The 15,048-nt window shown below is 50.7% G+C and overlaps 1 protein-coding gene and 1 long non-coding RNA gene across 16 annotated transcripts in view; one reads left to right on the top strand and one right to left on the bottom strand.

The window, feature by feature from the left end:
- Positions 1-15,048, top strand: part of EPS15L1 (epidermal growth factor receptor pathway substrate 15 like 1) — a 99,391-nt gene that overhangs the window by 22,414 nt on the left and 61,929 nt on the right. For 11 of the 14 annotated variants that reach the window (XM_086698745.1, XM_086698747.1, XM_086698754.1 and 8 more), the window contains exons 2-8: positions 3,148-3,189; positions 3,389-3,478; positions 3,955-4,002; positions 6,260-6,355; positions 6,996-7,058; positions 9,942-10,067; positions 14,230-14,289. In XM_086698745.1, coding sequence (XP_086554871.1) covers positions 3,148-3,189; positions 3,389-3,478; positions 3,955-4,002; positions 6,260-6,355; positions 6,996-7,058; positions 9,942-10,067; positions 14,230-14,289 — 525 coding nt within the window. Of the gene's footprint in view, positions 1-2,874; positions 2,966-3,147; positions 3,190-3,388; positions 3,479-3,954; positions 4,003-6,259; positions 6,356-6,995; positions 7,059-9,941; positions 10,068-14,229; positions 14,290-15,048 lie in introns of those variants that run through there. The other 3 variants (XM_086698751.1, XM_086698746.1, XM_086698752.1) reach the window with 3 other exon arrangements.
- LOC147583680 (uncharacterized) lies at positions 196-2,819 on the bottom strand. Of its 2 annotated transcripts, XR_015248483.1 has the most exons (3): positions 2,536-2,819; positions 1,797-2,100; positions 196-1,151 (listed from the first exon to the last, which is right to left on the bottom strand). It is a non-coding gene; the product is annotated as an uncharacterized LOC147583680 (long non-coding RNA). The 2 variants fall into 2 exon arrangements; XR_015248482.1 differs by having other exon boundaries at positions 1,797-2,819.

Here is a 15,048-nt window from a genome sequence, read left to right on the forward strand (position 1 = left end):
AAAGTGGTTCTGCTGTGTCCTTCCTTCATCTCGAGCTGCGTTTCCCCAGCCTTAAAACTGCATGTGCTCACATGAACTGTGGTGTTTTAAAGCCCACCCCACAGAAGGGTGTGAACTCCTTGCTACGCTCCCCTCCCTGCCATCCCCGCTTGTAAAGTGCATCTAGGCTGGAGGAGAGAGCAAAGAGGCCACAGGAACTTTTCATGTTATCTCTGTGTATTTTAAGATACGACAAGCAACTGAAAGGTCAAAATCAAACTTTTGACTGAACCTCATCAATGATTCAGTCACTGTAAGTTGAAGCTGGCCCCTTAGCAGAGTGAGTTGGTGAAGGAGATTGCCGTCCCAGGCCGGCTCTGTCCTACTTCCATTTTCTAAGACCTCGCCCAGCTCTCCGCAGCCTCTTACACTGAAAGCCCCGTCCCCCCTTTCTGTGTGTGCCCCAGGCTTTGTCTGGGGTCAAACAAAAGCAAACAGTGCAGGTGTCCACTCTCAGCGCGCCCTGCCCCAGCAGCTGCAACACTCCCTCTGGGAGCCGTTGCTTGCGCCTGCTAGTTGTGACGCTGCGAGCTGGTTGTGACGGAGGTCTTGCCCAGGAGCTGGCCACATAGACTGCCTGTCTTCGGGAGGTTCATGGTGTTGGCTAGCAGCAGGTGTCTTCAGTGGCGCATCGGGCAGCTTGCAGACCTGACTCCACCCGTCCCCGGGCTGAGGCAGTGTGGTGAGAGCAAGTACCAATTAGATCTGGTGGTGTCCCTTCTTTCTCCCCTTCGGCTTTTGCAGTAGCTGAAGTGTGAGTAATCAGATCAAAACCTCTAATTGCGGTCTTTGTCCCAGCTTCACTAAATCGACTTCCAAAGAGAGGAATAGTCGAGGCTTCTCCAGTGGTTTTTCTGTCACCTGTGGATCATGTGGGATTAAAACCTGGCCATAGAATGCCTGGGGGATGAGCCCTTAGCACAGACGGTTGGAGCTTTGGGTCTGGTGCTGCAGAGGCTTTTTAGGGTCTTGTTTTTCTTGATTGTGGATCCAGTAGCACAGAAGCATTTGGGAAGTTTGAGGCAGTCGTTGACTCTGTATGCCCCCAATACCGTAACTTTTGTCCTGGAATTATAGCAGCTTGGAAACTTCTTTCTTGCCTGCCGTGAGATCTTTAAAAAAAAGAAAAAATCCCACTGGCAATGCATTTCAGACTCTCTGACTATTGGTGGGAAGGGGATCTTTGCCATCAAGGTGGAGGTCCCTGGGGCCTGCGCATTCCCTTCCTGTGAACCACCGGCATGGGATGTGTTGTCAGGACCCGGCCACTGTCCCCTTGACAAACAGCCTGCCTGACTTTGCTTCCTCTGCCGGCCTTACCTCCTCTGAGGAGATGTGATGTGCTTTGGAAGGATGCCAGAGGTTTAAACCCAGGAGGTCACACGGGGTGTGATGGCGGGCACTGCTGTCTAAGGCCCCTGGGAGCTGAGGGTGACAGACTCCCCCAGTGACAGTGTGGGGCAAGTGCACCAGGCAGGAGGAAGCAGCCAGCCGGGGAGTGGCTGAGGCCATGTGCTTACCTCTTTTTTTTTTTTTTTTTAATGTTTTTATTTATTTTTGATACAGAGAGAGACAGAGCATGAGCAGGGGAGGGGCAGAGAGAGAGGGAGACACAGAATCTGAAGCAGGCTCCAGGCTTTGAGCTGTCAGCAGAGAGCCCGACGCGGGGCTCGAACCCACGAACCGTGGGATTGTGACCTGGGCTGAAGTCGAACACTTAACCGACTGAGCCACCCAGGAGCCCCCCATGTGCTTACCTCTTGATCCTTCTCGCTGGTGTTGTCTCTTTTTCTTTCTCAAGCCATGGCTTCTTCTTCCCCAGCCTTCCTTTTTACATTGGTCTGCGTTTGGTTTTCCCTGTTTTTTCAGGATTTCTCCCTTTCTTTCTGTTTTGACTTTCCTCTCTCCCCCTTCAGACCTTCATGCTCTTTTCCTTTTATTTCCATCCTGTCTTGGTGGTGTTCTCTGTACTTTCACCTCTTCATACACTCAGAGGTGTTGGGATCCTCTAGAGGAGCTGACTGTAATCTCGGCATTATTTATAATTGTTTTTAATGTTTACTTTTTGAGAGAAAGAGAGAGAATGCGAGCGGGGGAGGTGCACAGAGAGGGGGAGACACACACACACACACACACACACACACACACACACACACACACACACACAGAATCTGGAACAGGCTCCAGGCTCTAAGCTGTCAGCCCAGAGCTTGATGCCGAATTCGGACCCATGGACCGCAGAGATCATGACCTGAGCTGAAGTCGGACGCTTAACTGACGGAGCCATGCGGGTGCCCCTGGAGCTGACATTTTAGTGGCTGCCTAATTTCTTCCCTGGCTGACACCTCCCCTGGGGGATGGCTCGCCGGGGTCGGGAAGAGAGGCCACGGACGCGCGGTACAAAGTGTGAGGGCTTGGCCGTCCACCAGGCCAGATCCAGACGTGGCCTCAGTGAGCCACATCGGGGAGCCACGTGACTGTCGACTGGGTGGTTACCTTCTCTAAATAGTGACGTCTTGGGATCTGATGGCTGGAATGTGGAATGTCTTCTGTGCTGAGCTGAGGACTTGGTACTTCCTGCCTGCCACAGTAGGAGTGGCCACTGGCCAGCTGTCTCCCAGTGGGGGCCAGTCAGTGTGCATCTCTTGGCTGGTGGAGGACGGGATGGGTGGAGACCAGGTCTGGGGCGGGGAAACCAGTCTGAAGCTTGCGTGTCTGGTGACACGTGATGATATGCAGAAACTCCTGTTCTGATTCCGGAACCAGAGAACAGTCTCAGAGGATCCTCTGAGCCCCTGGATACATTGAAATCCCCTCCTTTGGTGAGTGGAAGTCAGTTCAGCTGCTGCTGCTTCCTGAGTGCCGAGTTGTTGGTTAGGAATTAGAACTTGTCAAAGAGTGGTAGCGTTTCCGCTTCCCAAACTGGGTAAGTATGAGATCTGTATCTAAAAACAAGCTGCGGTCTGTGTGGAGAGGACGTTTAAAGTGCGTACGTTTTGATTTTCACTATTTACATTTTAGCAGTGACACTTTGTTTGAGGTGGATGGCACTTTTTTTGAAGGCGGGACGTGCCCACTTCTGACCAGTGTCTGTGGTTTCGTTTACAGATTCCCACTGGAAATCCCTTATACGAATCTTATTACAAGCAGGTAAGTTTCACGGGTGTCTTTGGGGATCGAATTAGCGAGGGCGTGTCTCAGTAGGCACAGTCCTGAATGGAAGCCCGGCATGGCCTCGAGTCCCTCTCTGTCCTCCACGTTATCGGCCAGTAGCCAGTGGGCCGTGTGCTGCTTTGTCTGCTGTTCTGGTTGCTGCAGCCTCGTCTCACCAGTCGCGCCCCCATTCCAGGTAGACCCGGCATACACAGGGCGCGTTGGGGCGAGTGAAGCTGCACTTTTTCTGAAGAAGTCCGGGCTCTCAGACATTATCCTCGGGAAGGTACGTGAAGACCAGTAGTGACTTCTCTCCTGAGGCCGCCCTCGGGATTCCCCCGGCAGGCGAAGGCCAGACCCCTCTTCCAAGGGGATGTGCCTCCTGGGGAGTGGGCTGGCCACAGCGGGCCTCTCAGGCTGTAACTGCTGGGTTAGCCCACTTGTCACTCGGGCAGCGGATGGGAGGCCTGAGTGCTTTGTGGACCCTGACAGCTGGTGGATTGATTCTGGCTTTGGAGCCTAGTGGACCTGAGTGTTCTCCAGGCCCTGCCACCGGCCAGCTGTGTGCCTGTGGTGGGGGGGGGGGGGGGGGGGGCGCCAGTGATTCACCCGTTCCAAATTTGCCTCCCCACCCACAGCCCGGGAGTAGCCACTCTGGCCTACCCGTAAGGTCCATGTGCTGCGGCGCTGGGCGCTCCTGCCCTGTGAGTAAACAGGCAGCGATGGGCAGTTGTATTCACGAACATCTTTGTGTTTCCACAGATATGGGACTTGGCCGACCCAGAAGGTAAAGGGTTCTTGGACAAACAGGTATTTACACGTATACACAGAGCAAGTGGAGGGGCTCGGGCCAGGGCCCCCACAGGCTGGGTCACCCCTGCACTTCCTTCCTTGTTATCACTGCTGACAAGCGTTACTAGACGTAATGAGTGTGGCTTTCAGACCGTTAAAATGGGAAGGTTTCATTTTGAAATAAAGGTCTTTTGAACACTTGAAGCTGTCTTTTCATGGTTAGCGTATCTTTTAAGATTTTGTGTGCTCACAAGTGATGCAAATGTTTTCAAAGCTATTTTGATATATTTAAGATTTTTTGAAATATCTTAAGACTCAGGGAAGTTGCAAAAATAGTTCAGGAAGTTCCGGTATATCCTTCCTCAGCTCCCTGCTGGGAGAGCTGCTTACGTCACCAAGGCATGACGCTCAGTACTGAACTAGAGGCCTTACTCAGGGCTGACCACTTTTTGGGCTTTTTTCTGATGCGCATAGTTCTGTGTAACTTTATCACCTGCGTAGACTCACGTAACCACCACCATAGTCAGGATACAGAACTGCCTGCCCCCCAGAAGAATCTCTCTCGTGTTGCCCCACAGTAATCACACCCTGGTCCGTGGCCACCATTCATTCCTTCTCCGTCATAATTTTGTCATTCTGAGAACGTTCTATAAATGGAAATTTACAGTACTTAACAAACGATTTTAAATGATCCTATTTTAATTTAGTCCAGTCTTTCCCGAAACTGTATCCCAAGGGATGTCTTTCCTGGTGTCCTGCTGTCCATGAGCCGATCCATTGGGAAGGCACCATCAGCTTTTCCTCCCTTTCTTGAGATTCATACTGTACATCTGCACGTTAAAAGATTCTGAGGATCCTTGTGGACAAGAAACCCGTTAGCTTTGTCTAATGCAGTTTCCATAAACTTTTTTTACGTCCCCTTTTCCGTATGCTCTCCTCGAGTGTTCTGTGGACATCAGTCCGAGAAAGGCTGAGCTAGTGTTTATCTCTTTGAAGAAGTTTGAAAGACCGTATGGTGTTTAGAGCTTTTAAGACAGTTCATGTTCTTAGGCTATCCGATCAATTAAAATTAGGCGATTATGCTGCGTTGAGTTCTCTAAGCCAGTAACATGGCTGGTCTGGGGTTAGGAGGGTGAGGAGGAGTTAAGGCCCCTGACGGCCTAGTTCAGATCCTTTGACCCTGCGTGGGAGGTGAGTCCATTTCAGGCCACAGGGGGATGAGTGGGAGATGCTATGTTCAGCGAGGCCAATGGGATCACAGTGCATCTCGAGTGTTAATTCCCAAACAACTGTGTCTATTTCAAACCATTTTTAAAAAATCAACATGTATTTGAGTCATCGTTTATTTGTAATCTTAAACCCAGGTCTGCTACTTATCTAATCTAGCATTTTCCTAAATGTTGGGAGCTCATTATTGCTTAAAATACATGTATTTGAGGGGCACCTGGGTGGCTCAGTATATGGAGGGCATGTGACTCTTGATCTTGGGGTTGTGAGTTCAGGCCCCACGTCAGTCATAGAGCTTACCTGAAAAACAATAAAGGTATAAAAACTATATTTAATGGAAATTTTGCAGCGTTCAGAATGTAATGGACTAAGTCCACTTTGGCACATTCATTCATTTTTTAAAAAAAATTTTTTTAATGTTTATTTTTGACAGAGAGAGAGAGAGAGAGAGACAGAGCATGAGTGGGGGAGGGGCAGACAGAGAGGGAGACACGGAATCTGAACCAGGCTCCAGGCCCTGAGCTGTCAGCACAGAGCCTGACGCAGGGCTCGAACTCGTCAACCACGAGATCATGACCTGAGCCGAAGTCGGACGCCCAACCGACTAAGCCACCCAGGCGCCCCTCATTCATTTATTTTTAATTTTGTTTTTAACGTTTATTTATTTCTGAGAGACAGAGACAGAGCACAAAAAGTGGGGAGGGGCAGAGAGAGAGGGAGGCACAGAATCTGAAGCAGGCTCCAGGCTCTGAGCTGTTGGCACAGAGCCTGATGTGGGGCCCGAACCCATGAACCACAAAATTGTGACCTGAGCTGAAGTCTGCCGCTCAACCGACTGAGCCACCCAGGTGCCCCTGCTATATTCATTTCAACAGTGCTCCCAGGGTGAGACCAGTTTGGCTCAACACTCTTGAGTTTTACACGTTCAGTCTTCAGTGTTGGAGCGATGTGAAATCCTTCTCTCTTGAAGCCCACGGCTGCAGACAGCTCACCCCCTGTCATTGCCAGCTGGGTGGTGTTCACACCTTCCCCTTTCTTGGATTTGCAGGGTTTCTATGTTGCACTGAGACTAGTGGCCTGTGCACAGAGCGGCCACGAAGTTACCTTGAGCAATCTGACTTTGAACATGCCACCACCTAAATTCGTAAGTTCAAGTTCATGCTCTTCTAATATCATCTGTCCATCCATGTTTTCTCTCTCTCTCTTTCTAATCAAGGCGAAATTCATATAACGTAAAATTTACCGTTTTAAAGCGAACAACTTGGTGACATTCAGTACATTCACAGTGTTGTACAGCCAGCACCTCTCTCTAGTTCCAGAACGTTTCCATCACCCTGAAAGGAAGCCCTTTCCCACGAAGTAATCACTCACCGGTTCCCTCTCCCCCAGCCCCTGGCGGCCATTAATCTTTCTGTCTCTGTGGATTTACCTGTTCTGTCCAGTGATCTCACTTCTTTCAGGGTTCCTCTGTGTTGTAGCGGGTGTTACACTTTGTTCCTTTTCATGGCTGAACCAGGTTGCATTGTATGTCTAGCCCGTTTTGTTAATTTATTCATCTGTTGGTGGACATAAATATTCACGTTCCAGCATTTGCACACCTCTTTTCAGCTCTCAGGTCTGCATCTCAGAGTGGAGTTGCTGGGACATACGGTAATTCTGCGTTTAACTTTTTGAGGTCTTTCCTCATTTTGAAAGCACTTTGAAATGTGTATCCTTTCCCTTAACACATCCTCCGTAGTTTAATTCTGGGCCAGCCACCAGTGATCGTTTCTCTCCCTTTACAGCACGACACCAGCAGTCCGTTGATGGTCACGCCGCCGTCCGCAGAGGCCCATTGGGCTGTGAGGGTAAGTGAGCCCCGGTCAGCGCCCCTCGGCCGTCCTTCATGTGCGGTCGTTTGAGCCATTTACGATGTTCAAAACATTGCATGGGATGATTATTTGCCACAGAATTTGGCCAAAACACTTTTGCAGATGAAAATCTCTTGAAATGCCCGTGACCTTTTTGGGCATTGCCCTGCTAAAGCAGTTAGCTGAGTTTCCGGCAACGGGTTCTTAAGATTTTACAGTCACATTTTGTGTTTCTAGGCCATATTCTGTGGCTTTTGCTGCCTGGGTTGGTTAGTCAGGATAGAAGAGGCAATTGTGAGAACTTGGCAAGCATGAAGACCTCCAAGACGTCTTTGCAGCTGTCGCTCTTCTTTCTAGCAAGTTCACGTGTTATTCTTTCCTCTCTCATGCTCTCATTGCTCTTTGAAAATCTTCTCTCAGTGTACGGGGACCCTCTCCACATCCCACGTCTTTCTAGAAGCAGCAGAGGAAGACACGAGAGGTGCCTTCTAATAGGCACAGAATTAGTCCTAAAGGAAAAGCATGTGGGGCACAGAGACGGTCCTCCACATACCGAGACCTCCTCACTCCCCACTCGTGGTGAGGGGACTGTCATGTTTCCTCGCTTTTATTTGGCTTAAATACTGACATTAATAACAGTGTTGCTATAAAATCAAGACACCTTCCCCCCCACCCCACCCCGTCCCCGCCTCAAGTACCTCTGTCCTGTTTTTTATACAGTTTTTCTGTCCCCTCCTTGGAAGAGTTTGGGCAGGGGGAGATTGGTGCAGGGACAGGGCAGGAGGAGGCCTCAAGTGACCAAGGGATTGCGAAGTCACCCCCGTGAGCAGGGCAGCTCTTTGCTGGCAGCGGTCACAGTACCAAAGGATTTCCTTCTTCGTAGTCCAGTTGCAAGGCACCTACTTTGAAAACGAGCTGCTTTGTTATGGAAAACAATGCCTGAGAGATCCTGTTCCTGGAACTGTTCCGATCCCTTTCTGGCAGGGCTGTGTGGGGCCTCAGGAGACTCAGGAGCCGGGCTGGTGCCTGAGGAGGCTGCGAGGCCTCGCGCGGCAGGCTGGGAAGGAATGGTGCTGTGATGGGGGCAGACTGTTTTCAAGTTTCAGTCAGAGAAACATTGACAGACCAGCCTGAGGTGACACGTGTTCTTTTCTGTTGGGAGAGCACTGGGCTGCTCAAAGCAGCGCTCCAGACCCTCGGGGCCGACACGGGGCGCTCACCTCAGTGCCTCGAGGGCCTTGTGCCTATAGAATCGGCTTGTGCCCTCCGTTCTGTTTTCTTTTTTGATTTTTAATTGTGGCAAAATGTACGTGACATAAAGGTTACCATCTTGACCATTTTTAAGAGTATAGTTCCCTAGTGTTGGGTTCATTCACGTTGTTGTCCATCCATTCCGCCCCGTCCATCTCTAGAACTTTCTCATTGCTCCAAACTAAAACTCTGTCCCCATGAACACTAACCCCCTCTCCCTGCCCCGGCCCCTGGAGCCCACCATCTGCTTCCTGTCTCTGGGAGTGTGACTCCTCTAGGGACCTCGCATAAGTGGGATGATACAGCCCCTGCCCTTTGTGTGCTGGCTTCTGTCCATCATCATGATGCCCTCAAGGTTCATCCGCATTGTAGCCTGTGTCAAAATCTCCTTTTGTTTTTGAGGCTGAATAATAGTTCGTTGTGTGGGTGCACCACATTTTAGTTGTCCGTTCTTCTTGTTGGGGGGTCTTTTCTTTTGAGAGCCAAGGTGAGCAAGCAGGAGAGGAGCAGAGAGAGAGGGAGACAGAGGATCCGAAGCGGGCTCAATGCTGACATTGCAGAACCCGGTGCGGGGCTTGAACCCATGAACCACAAGATCATGACCTGAGCTGAAGTCAGATGCTTAACTGACAAAGCCACCCAGGCGCCCCTTGAGGGTGTTTTCTTAGTGCACCCAGCAGCAGCTCCGGCTTGTTCACGGAGTGGGTGCTGAGGGTTATGCAATCCCCCGGGGCCAGTGGCTGTGGGCTTTATTTCTGGAGGAGGGCAGGTTTCAGGGCCCTGCCTGGACCCGCCTCACCGATGGCCCTTGGATGTGTGACCCACAGTGCATGTTTGACAGTGGACTCAATAGCTTCTGCTCTGTGCCTTCAGTCCTCCTCACACCTCTCTGTTCAGGAGCAGCTTTTAGAATTGTTTTCTTTACTGTGAGAGGATTTCCTCTGCTTAAAGTTGATTTTGGTAATTGGTTACTTAAGTCTTTTTTTTTTTTTTAATGTTTATTTATTTTTGAGAGAGAGAGAGAGAGAGAGAGAGAGACAGCGAGCACAAGTGGAGGAGGGGGAGAGAGAGAAGAGACACAGAATCCAAAGCAGGCTCCAGGCTCTGAGCTGTCAGCACAGAGCCCGACGCAGGGCTTGAACCCACGAACCACAAGATGACAACCTGAGCCGAAGTTGGACACTCAACCAACTGAGCCACCCAGGAGCCCCCTTAAGTCTTTGGTTTATTTTTCTATTTGGTTCTTGAGCTCTTTTAGTTCTGTAGGTTGATGCCCGGTTTTCATCGTTTGTCCTAAAGAAGGAACAGCCATTCAGGCCTTCATCTGTCTCGTCCCAGTGTGCTCCTAGGAGGGAGGGAGGGGTGGTCCTTCTCTTCTAGGCAGCCCCTGTGGTGGAGAGTGAGGCCCCAGGCCAGGCCCTGTCCCCCTATTGACCTTGGCCACCGGAGGAGTTGTCGTTGCTGTTGCCGGGGAGCTGTTTCCTTCAGGGCAGAAGTTCATTCTGAACTGCCGTGAGGCTGTCCTGTGCTTTTCGGCGAGGCCAGTGGTGGGTCCTTGCCCATGTTCATCCAGCTGCGGGTCAGAGCTCATCTTGGATTCTCACACAGGCACACTTTCTTTCCAACTAGGTGGAAGAAAAGGCCAAATTTGATGGAATTTTTGAAAGCCTCTTACCCATCAATGGTTTGCTCTCTGGAGACAAAGTCAAGCCGGTCCTCATGAACTCAAAGCTGCCTCTTGATGTCCTGGGCCGGGTAAGTGGTTCTCTCACACCCTGCAGTGCTGCTGAATTCCGTAGGCCCCGCACTTGCTCCCCACGTACACATTGGAGGCTCTACGCATGGCCGTGCACCATCAGGGGGCTTTGCAAGAGCCGATGTAGATGGAGAATTTGTTACAGTCACACTGGCTTAGGGCTTCATGGATGTGGCTCACAGATGCTCTGCAGCCTGGGACAAGATGCTGGTGTGGGCCCATTGCACATGTGGGGAGGCAGCCTCAGAAGTGATCTCGCTGCCCAGGGCCCAGAGATGGGCAGGGGTGAGATTTGAACCCAGACCCGGGATCTCCCTGTCTCTGTGTGCTTCTGGGGAGAAGTGTGGGAGTGTCCATCTATAATTCTTGTCTATTTAGAATTACTTTTTTTCTGCTTAAGAACTTAAGATGCAGATTATTTTTTTATTTTTTTGAGAGAGAGGACGCAAGTGAGTGAGGGACAGACAGAGAGAGAAGTGGGGCTCACCTAAAGTGGGGTTCTTATTTGCCTGAAGTGGGGCCATGAGCTCACCTAATGCAGGATTCGAACTCATGAACTGTGAGATCATGACCTGAGCCAAAGTCAGATGCCTAACTGACTAAGCCATCCAGGTTCCCAGGTGAAGTTACTTTAAATTCTGCTACAAGCTTAGAGAAAATTTATACATTCGCTTAAAAAAAAAAACAAAAAACCCTCAGCTTTGTTTCTATTAAATACAATTAAAAAAAATTTTTTTTTGTTTTTACTTATTTTTGAGAGACAGAGAGAGACAGAGTACAAATGGGGGAGGGGCAGAGAGAGGGAAACACAGAATCTGAAGCAGGCTCCAAGCTCTGAGCTGTCAGCACAGAGCCCGACACAGGGCTCGAACTCACAAACTATGAGATCATGACCTGAGCTGAAGTCGGACTCTCAACCGACTGAGCCACTGAGGCACCCCTAAATACAAATTTTTTAGGTACAGCTTTCTGTTCCGGATTGCTTTCCCTCCAGTGAGGTTTGCATCATGGCACTGTGTGTTTGCTCTGCACAAAGCCCAGTTCCACAAGGCTGTACTGAGTCCCCTGCTCTGGATTGAGATGGGAGAGATGTCATCTGTCTGGACTGGATTGTGACGATGTGGCAGTCACAGGCCCAGCAGGGGACTGAGCATGGTCCCTGCTACCTTAGGCCACGCCTGTGGGTCTAGCTCATGACGTTTGGTAGAACCTCTGGGAAAGGTGCAAATTCCTGTCCACTTGGATTCACCTAATAACGTTTCTGTTTGATTATGACTTTTTTGGACACTGGCCCGCTTAGTAGGACCCAGGTAGAGCCCACCTTAACAGTTTGCTTTGAAAGAAGGCCACTAAGGGGCGCCTGGGTGGCTCAGTTGGTTGAGCATCCGACTCTGGATTTCGGCTCAGGTCATGGTCTCAGGGTTTGTGAGTTTGAGCCCCGCATCAGGTTCTGCACTGACAGTGTGGAGCCTGCTTGGAATCCTCTCTCTCCCTCTCTCTGCTCCTTCCCATTTTTTCTCTCTCTAAGTAAGTACACTAAAGTTTATAAAAAAAAAAAAAGAAAGGGGAATCTCTCAAATCCTTTTGTTCGCTCTTGGCCGTGGCATGGTGTCGGTGGAGCTCTGTGATGGGGACCCTGGCTGATCACCTATGGTTTTTCCAAGGCCTGAGTTTTAATTGCAGCGGGATGGGGTGACCCGCTCCTGCACTTTGTGTGCCTTTACTTGGCAGTCCTTGCAAAGTACCCGATGATGGAGATAATCATGTTGTAGAGCCAAGTCACGAACAAGACAGACTTGACAGAGGTGGAACGTGCTTCGTTAGAAGGGGAGCTTGGCTAGGAAGGGCGCGTTCTGCAGTCTTCTGCCCTGGCTCCAGCTCTTGTGACACAGGGGTCACTTCTCATCTGCTACTCTCTCCTTCCCTCCTTTTCTTCACACACCAGCCTTATGTGCACCCGTTCATCCATGTACTCATGCATCCACATCCATTCACCCGCCCACCTGTGCACGAGTGCATCCGTATCCGTGCACACACACATTCATAACTGTGCACCCATCCGTCCGTGTGTGCATCCGTATTCGCACACCCATTTATCTGCGCACCCAGCTGTCCATGATGAATGCGTCAGTATACTCGTGCATCCATGCGCCTATGCATACATTCATTTACCTCTGCACCCGTGCACCAACCATCCATGCAGGCATTCAGGAAGTTTTGGAATCTGCCCTGGGCCAGCCCTCGTGCTGAGCACTGGGAAGATGGGGATGAAATTAGGTACAGTCCAGAAGGTCGAATAAACAAATAGTAGTTAAGATCCAAAATAATTAGTGGTTGAGATCCTAATATTTCTTTACCGAGGGCTTAATACGTGCCAAGCCCCCTGGAACACTTTGCACAAATGAAGTCCTTTAGTACTTGCAACCACCCTGTTACGGTTGGCGTCACTTTCATTTTCCAGATGAGGAAATGGGGGCCTTCAGAGTGGCCAGTAAGCCCCTCAGGGTCTCATGGAGATGGGAATGAGGTCCTAGGTGGTCCCCAGGTCCCTCACTCTTCCCTGGTAAAGCCTCTACTACCCAGTGCTTCCCTGGGAATTGTGATTCTGCCCACTGAGGACAGTGGCAGAGGGGAGATGCCTGATCTGCCAGGGCAGAGGGGTATGGGGCAGGCAGGGAAGGCTTCCTAGAGTAGGCACTTGTGGGTTGTGTTCTCTAGAGTAAAGAGATGGGTTGCCAGCGATGGGACGAGAAGGGGTGCGTGGCAGCATGAGCAGAGGCACGCTCGGGAGGGCTGGTGTTCTTACCAGGCAATTCCTCCCCCAGGGAATGTTGAGCAATGTTTGGAGACAGTTCTGGTTGTCCCACCTGGGTCCGGTGTTGCTGGCCTCCAGTGGGTGGAGGCCGAGGATGCTGCTCAACACCGTGCCGTGCCCAGGTCAGCCCCACCACAGAGAGTGACGCGGTCTCGAATGTCCGTGGTGCTGAGGTGGAGGGGCCCCCGGATAGAGAGAGGCTATGGAGCCAGGAGTTCTCATTCTGGTCCTGGTTCCCTGAGCAAGTGCCATCTGTTTGGAAAAGTTACTCTTCCTGAATTGAAACCAGAGGCCTACGGCACTCGGCCTGACGCAGAATGCCTCCGAAAGGGCATCCACATGCTTGAAGGGACTGTGAACAGTTTGGGGTCCCTAGAGGTCAAGGTGGAGTCCCTGGAAGCTGGGCTGTGGTACAGGGACCTGTGTAGGCACGGGAGGGGGGATGGGGTCCATGTGCCAGGCAAAGGGGCAGGCTCAGAGTGCATTCTAGAACAGTTCCTGTGGTAACCCTGGGGAAAGGATTAGAGGCAAAGAGGCCAACTGGAGGCTGTGGCCTCTGTGGACGATTGGAGACGCCCAAGTCAAGGACAGCAGCAGGGCTGGGGAGGAGGGCCTGCACATGAGAACTGTCCCTGGGCTGATGTCGCTCCTGATTGAAGAGATACCAGCACGTGAAGGACCACGTTTGGACCCCAGATGTCCGCTTCGCTCTGGGTACTGGCGCCCCGCCCAGTGTTGCCGAGTCAGGCAGGCCTGCTGGTTCTGGTGATGCTGACTTGGGTCAGGAAGCTAGTGCTTTGATTGTGGTTTAGTCAGTCTGGCACATGGCCTTTGACCCGGTATAGGAACCTGTACCTGCCTCATCTTGAGGGTGCAAGCGTGCTCTGTGTCACCTGCCAAACCATCCACCAATGGGAGAGGAGACGAGACCCCACAGACCTCGAACGCGTGCCCATGGCCAAGCACACCATGAATGGGGGTGGGGGGGCTTGTGTTCGGAGGAACACCTGTGCCGAAACCAAGCTGTGTTTCCTATCTAAGAATTCCTTGTGAGACGATAAAGAGAAAAGCAAGGTGGACATGGTTGTAATTACAATCACTTGTTAGAGAAAATGAGCACAATACAACGGAGGGATCTTGGAATTGATGGTACTTCGTCAGCTGATGGTTTTGCAGAGAACCTGCCGAGGGGTTCCCCAACGCGTCTTGAGTGCCTCGTCTGAACCCCGGTGTGCACCGAGCACACGGAATCTGAGTTCTGGCAGACATGCTTCCTTCCCCAGGGAGCCTCGGTGCCCACCCCCCACCCCCCCTCCCTAGTAAGCCCTGCTCTCTTTCCCTTGCAGGTCTGGGACCTCAGTGACATCGACAAGGATGGGCACCTGGACAGAGATGAGTTTGCTGTGGTAGGCCCCTGTGACTCTCTTTTCCTACTCTGCTGAGGAAGGAAACACAGCTCATGTGGGGTTTCTGGATTCGTTTTTTTCCCCCTCTGATTGATTTGTTTGTTTATTTGTTTAAAGTTTGTTTATTTTTGAGGGTTGGGGAGGGGCAGAGAGAGAAGGAGAGAGAGGATCCCAAGCAGACTCCATGCTGTCAGCGCAGAGCCCGTTGTGGGGCTCAAACCCACGAACCGTGAGATCATGACTGAGCCGAGATCAAGAGTCAGACGCTTAACCGATTGAGCCACCCAGGCACCACTTCTTCTGTGATTTTTAGAAAGTAGTTATTTTGATGTGCTTTGGATTTAAAGAAAAGTGGCAGTGATACAGAGAATTCTTTTCAATACCCTCCAGTCACATTCCCCAGTGTTATTATTTTACCACTTTGCTTTATCTTCTTCCTAACTCTTGCCGTATGTGCATATGTATACACACATAAAAATTTCGTTTGAACCATTTTGGAGGAAGCTGCACGCACCATACCTTTTCATCCCAGAATACTTCAGGGTGGATTTCCTAAAACCAGTGAATTCTCTTATGTAACCAGTGTCCAATTCAAACCCAGGAAATTAACATTGGCATTGTCTAAGTTACTATGGTATTACGTGTCCTGTCTTCTGTATTGTTACATCATTAACCTATTATCTAAGGATGTTCGGACATTGCCAGTTGTTCCTGAAACGTCCTTTGCAGCAAAGAAATTCTAGCCTCCTGTGTTATGTT

Source organism: Puma concolor, chromosome A2 (assembly GCF_028749965.1).
Source record: "Puma concolor isolate L17-30 chromosome A2, mPumCon1.1.hap2, whole genome shotgun sequence".
Lineage (NCBI taxonomy): Eukaryota > Metazoa > Chordata > Mammalia > Carnivora > Felidae > Puma > Puma concolor.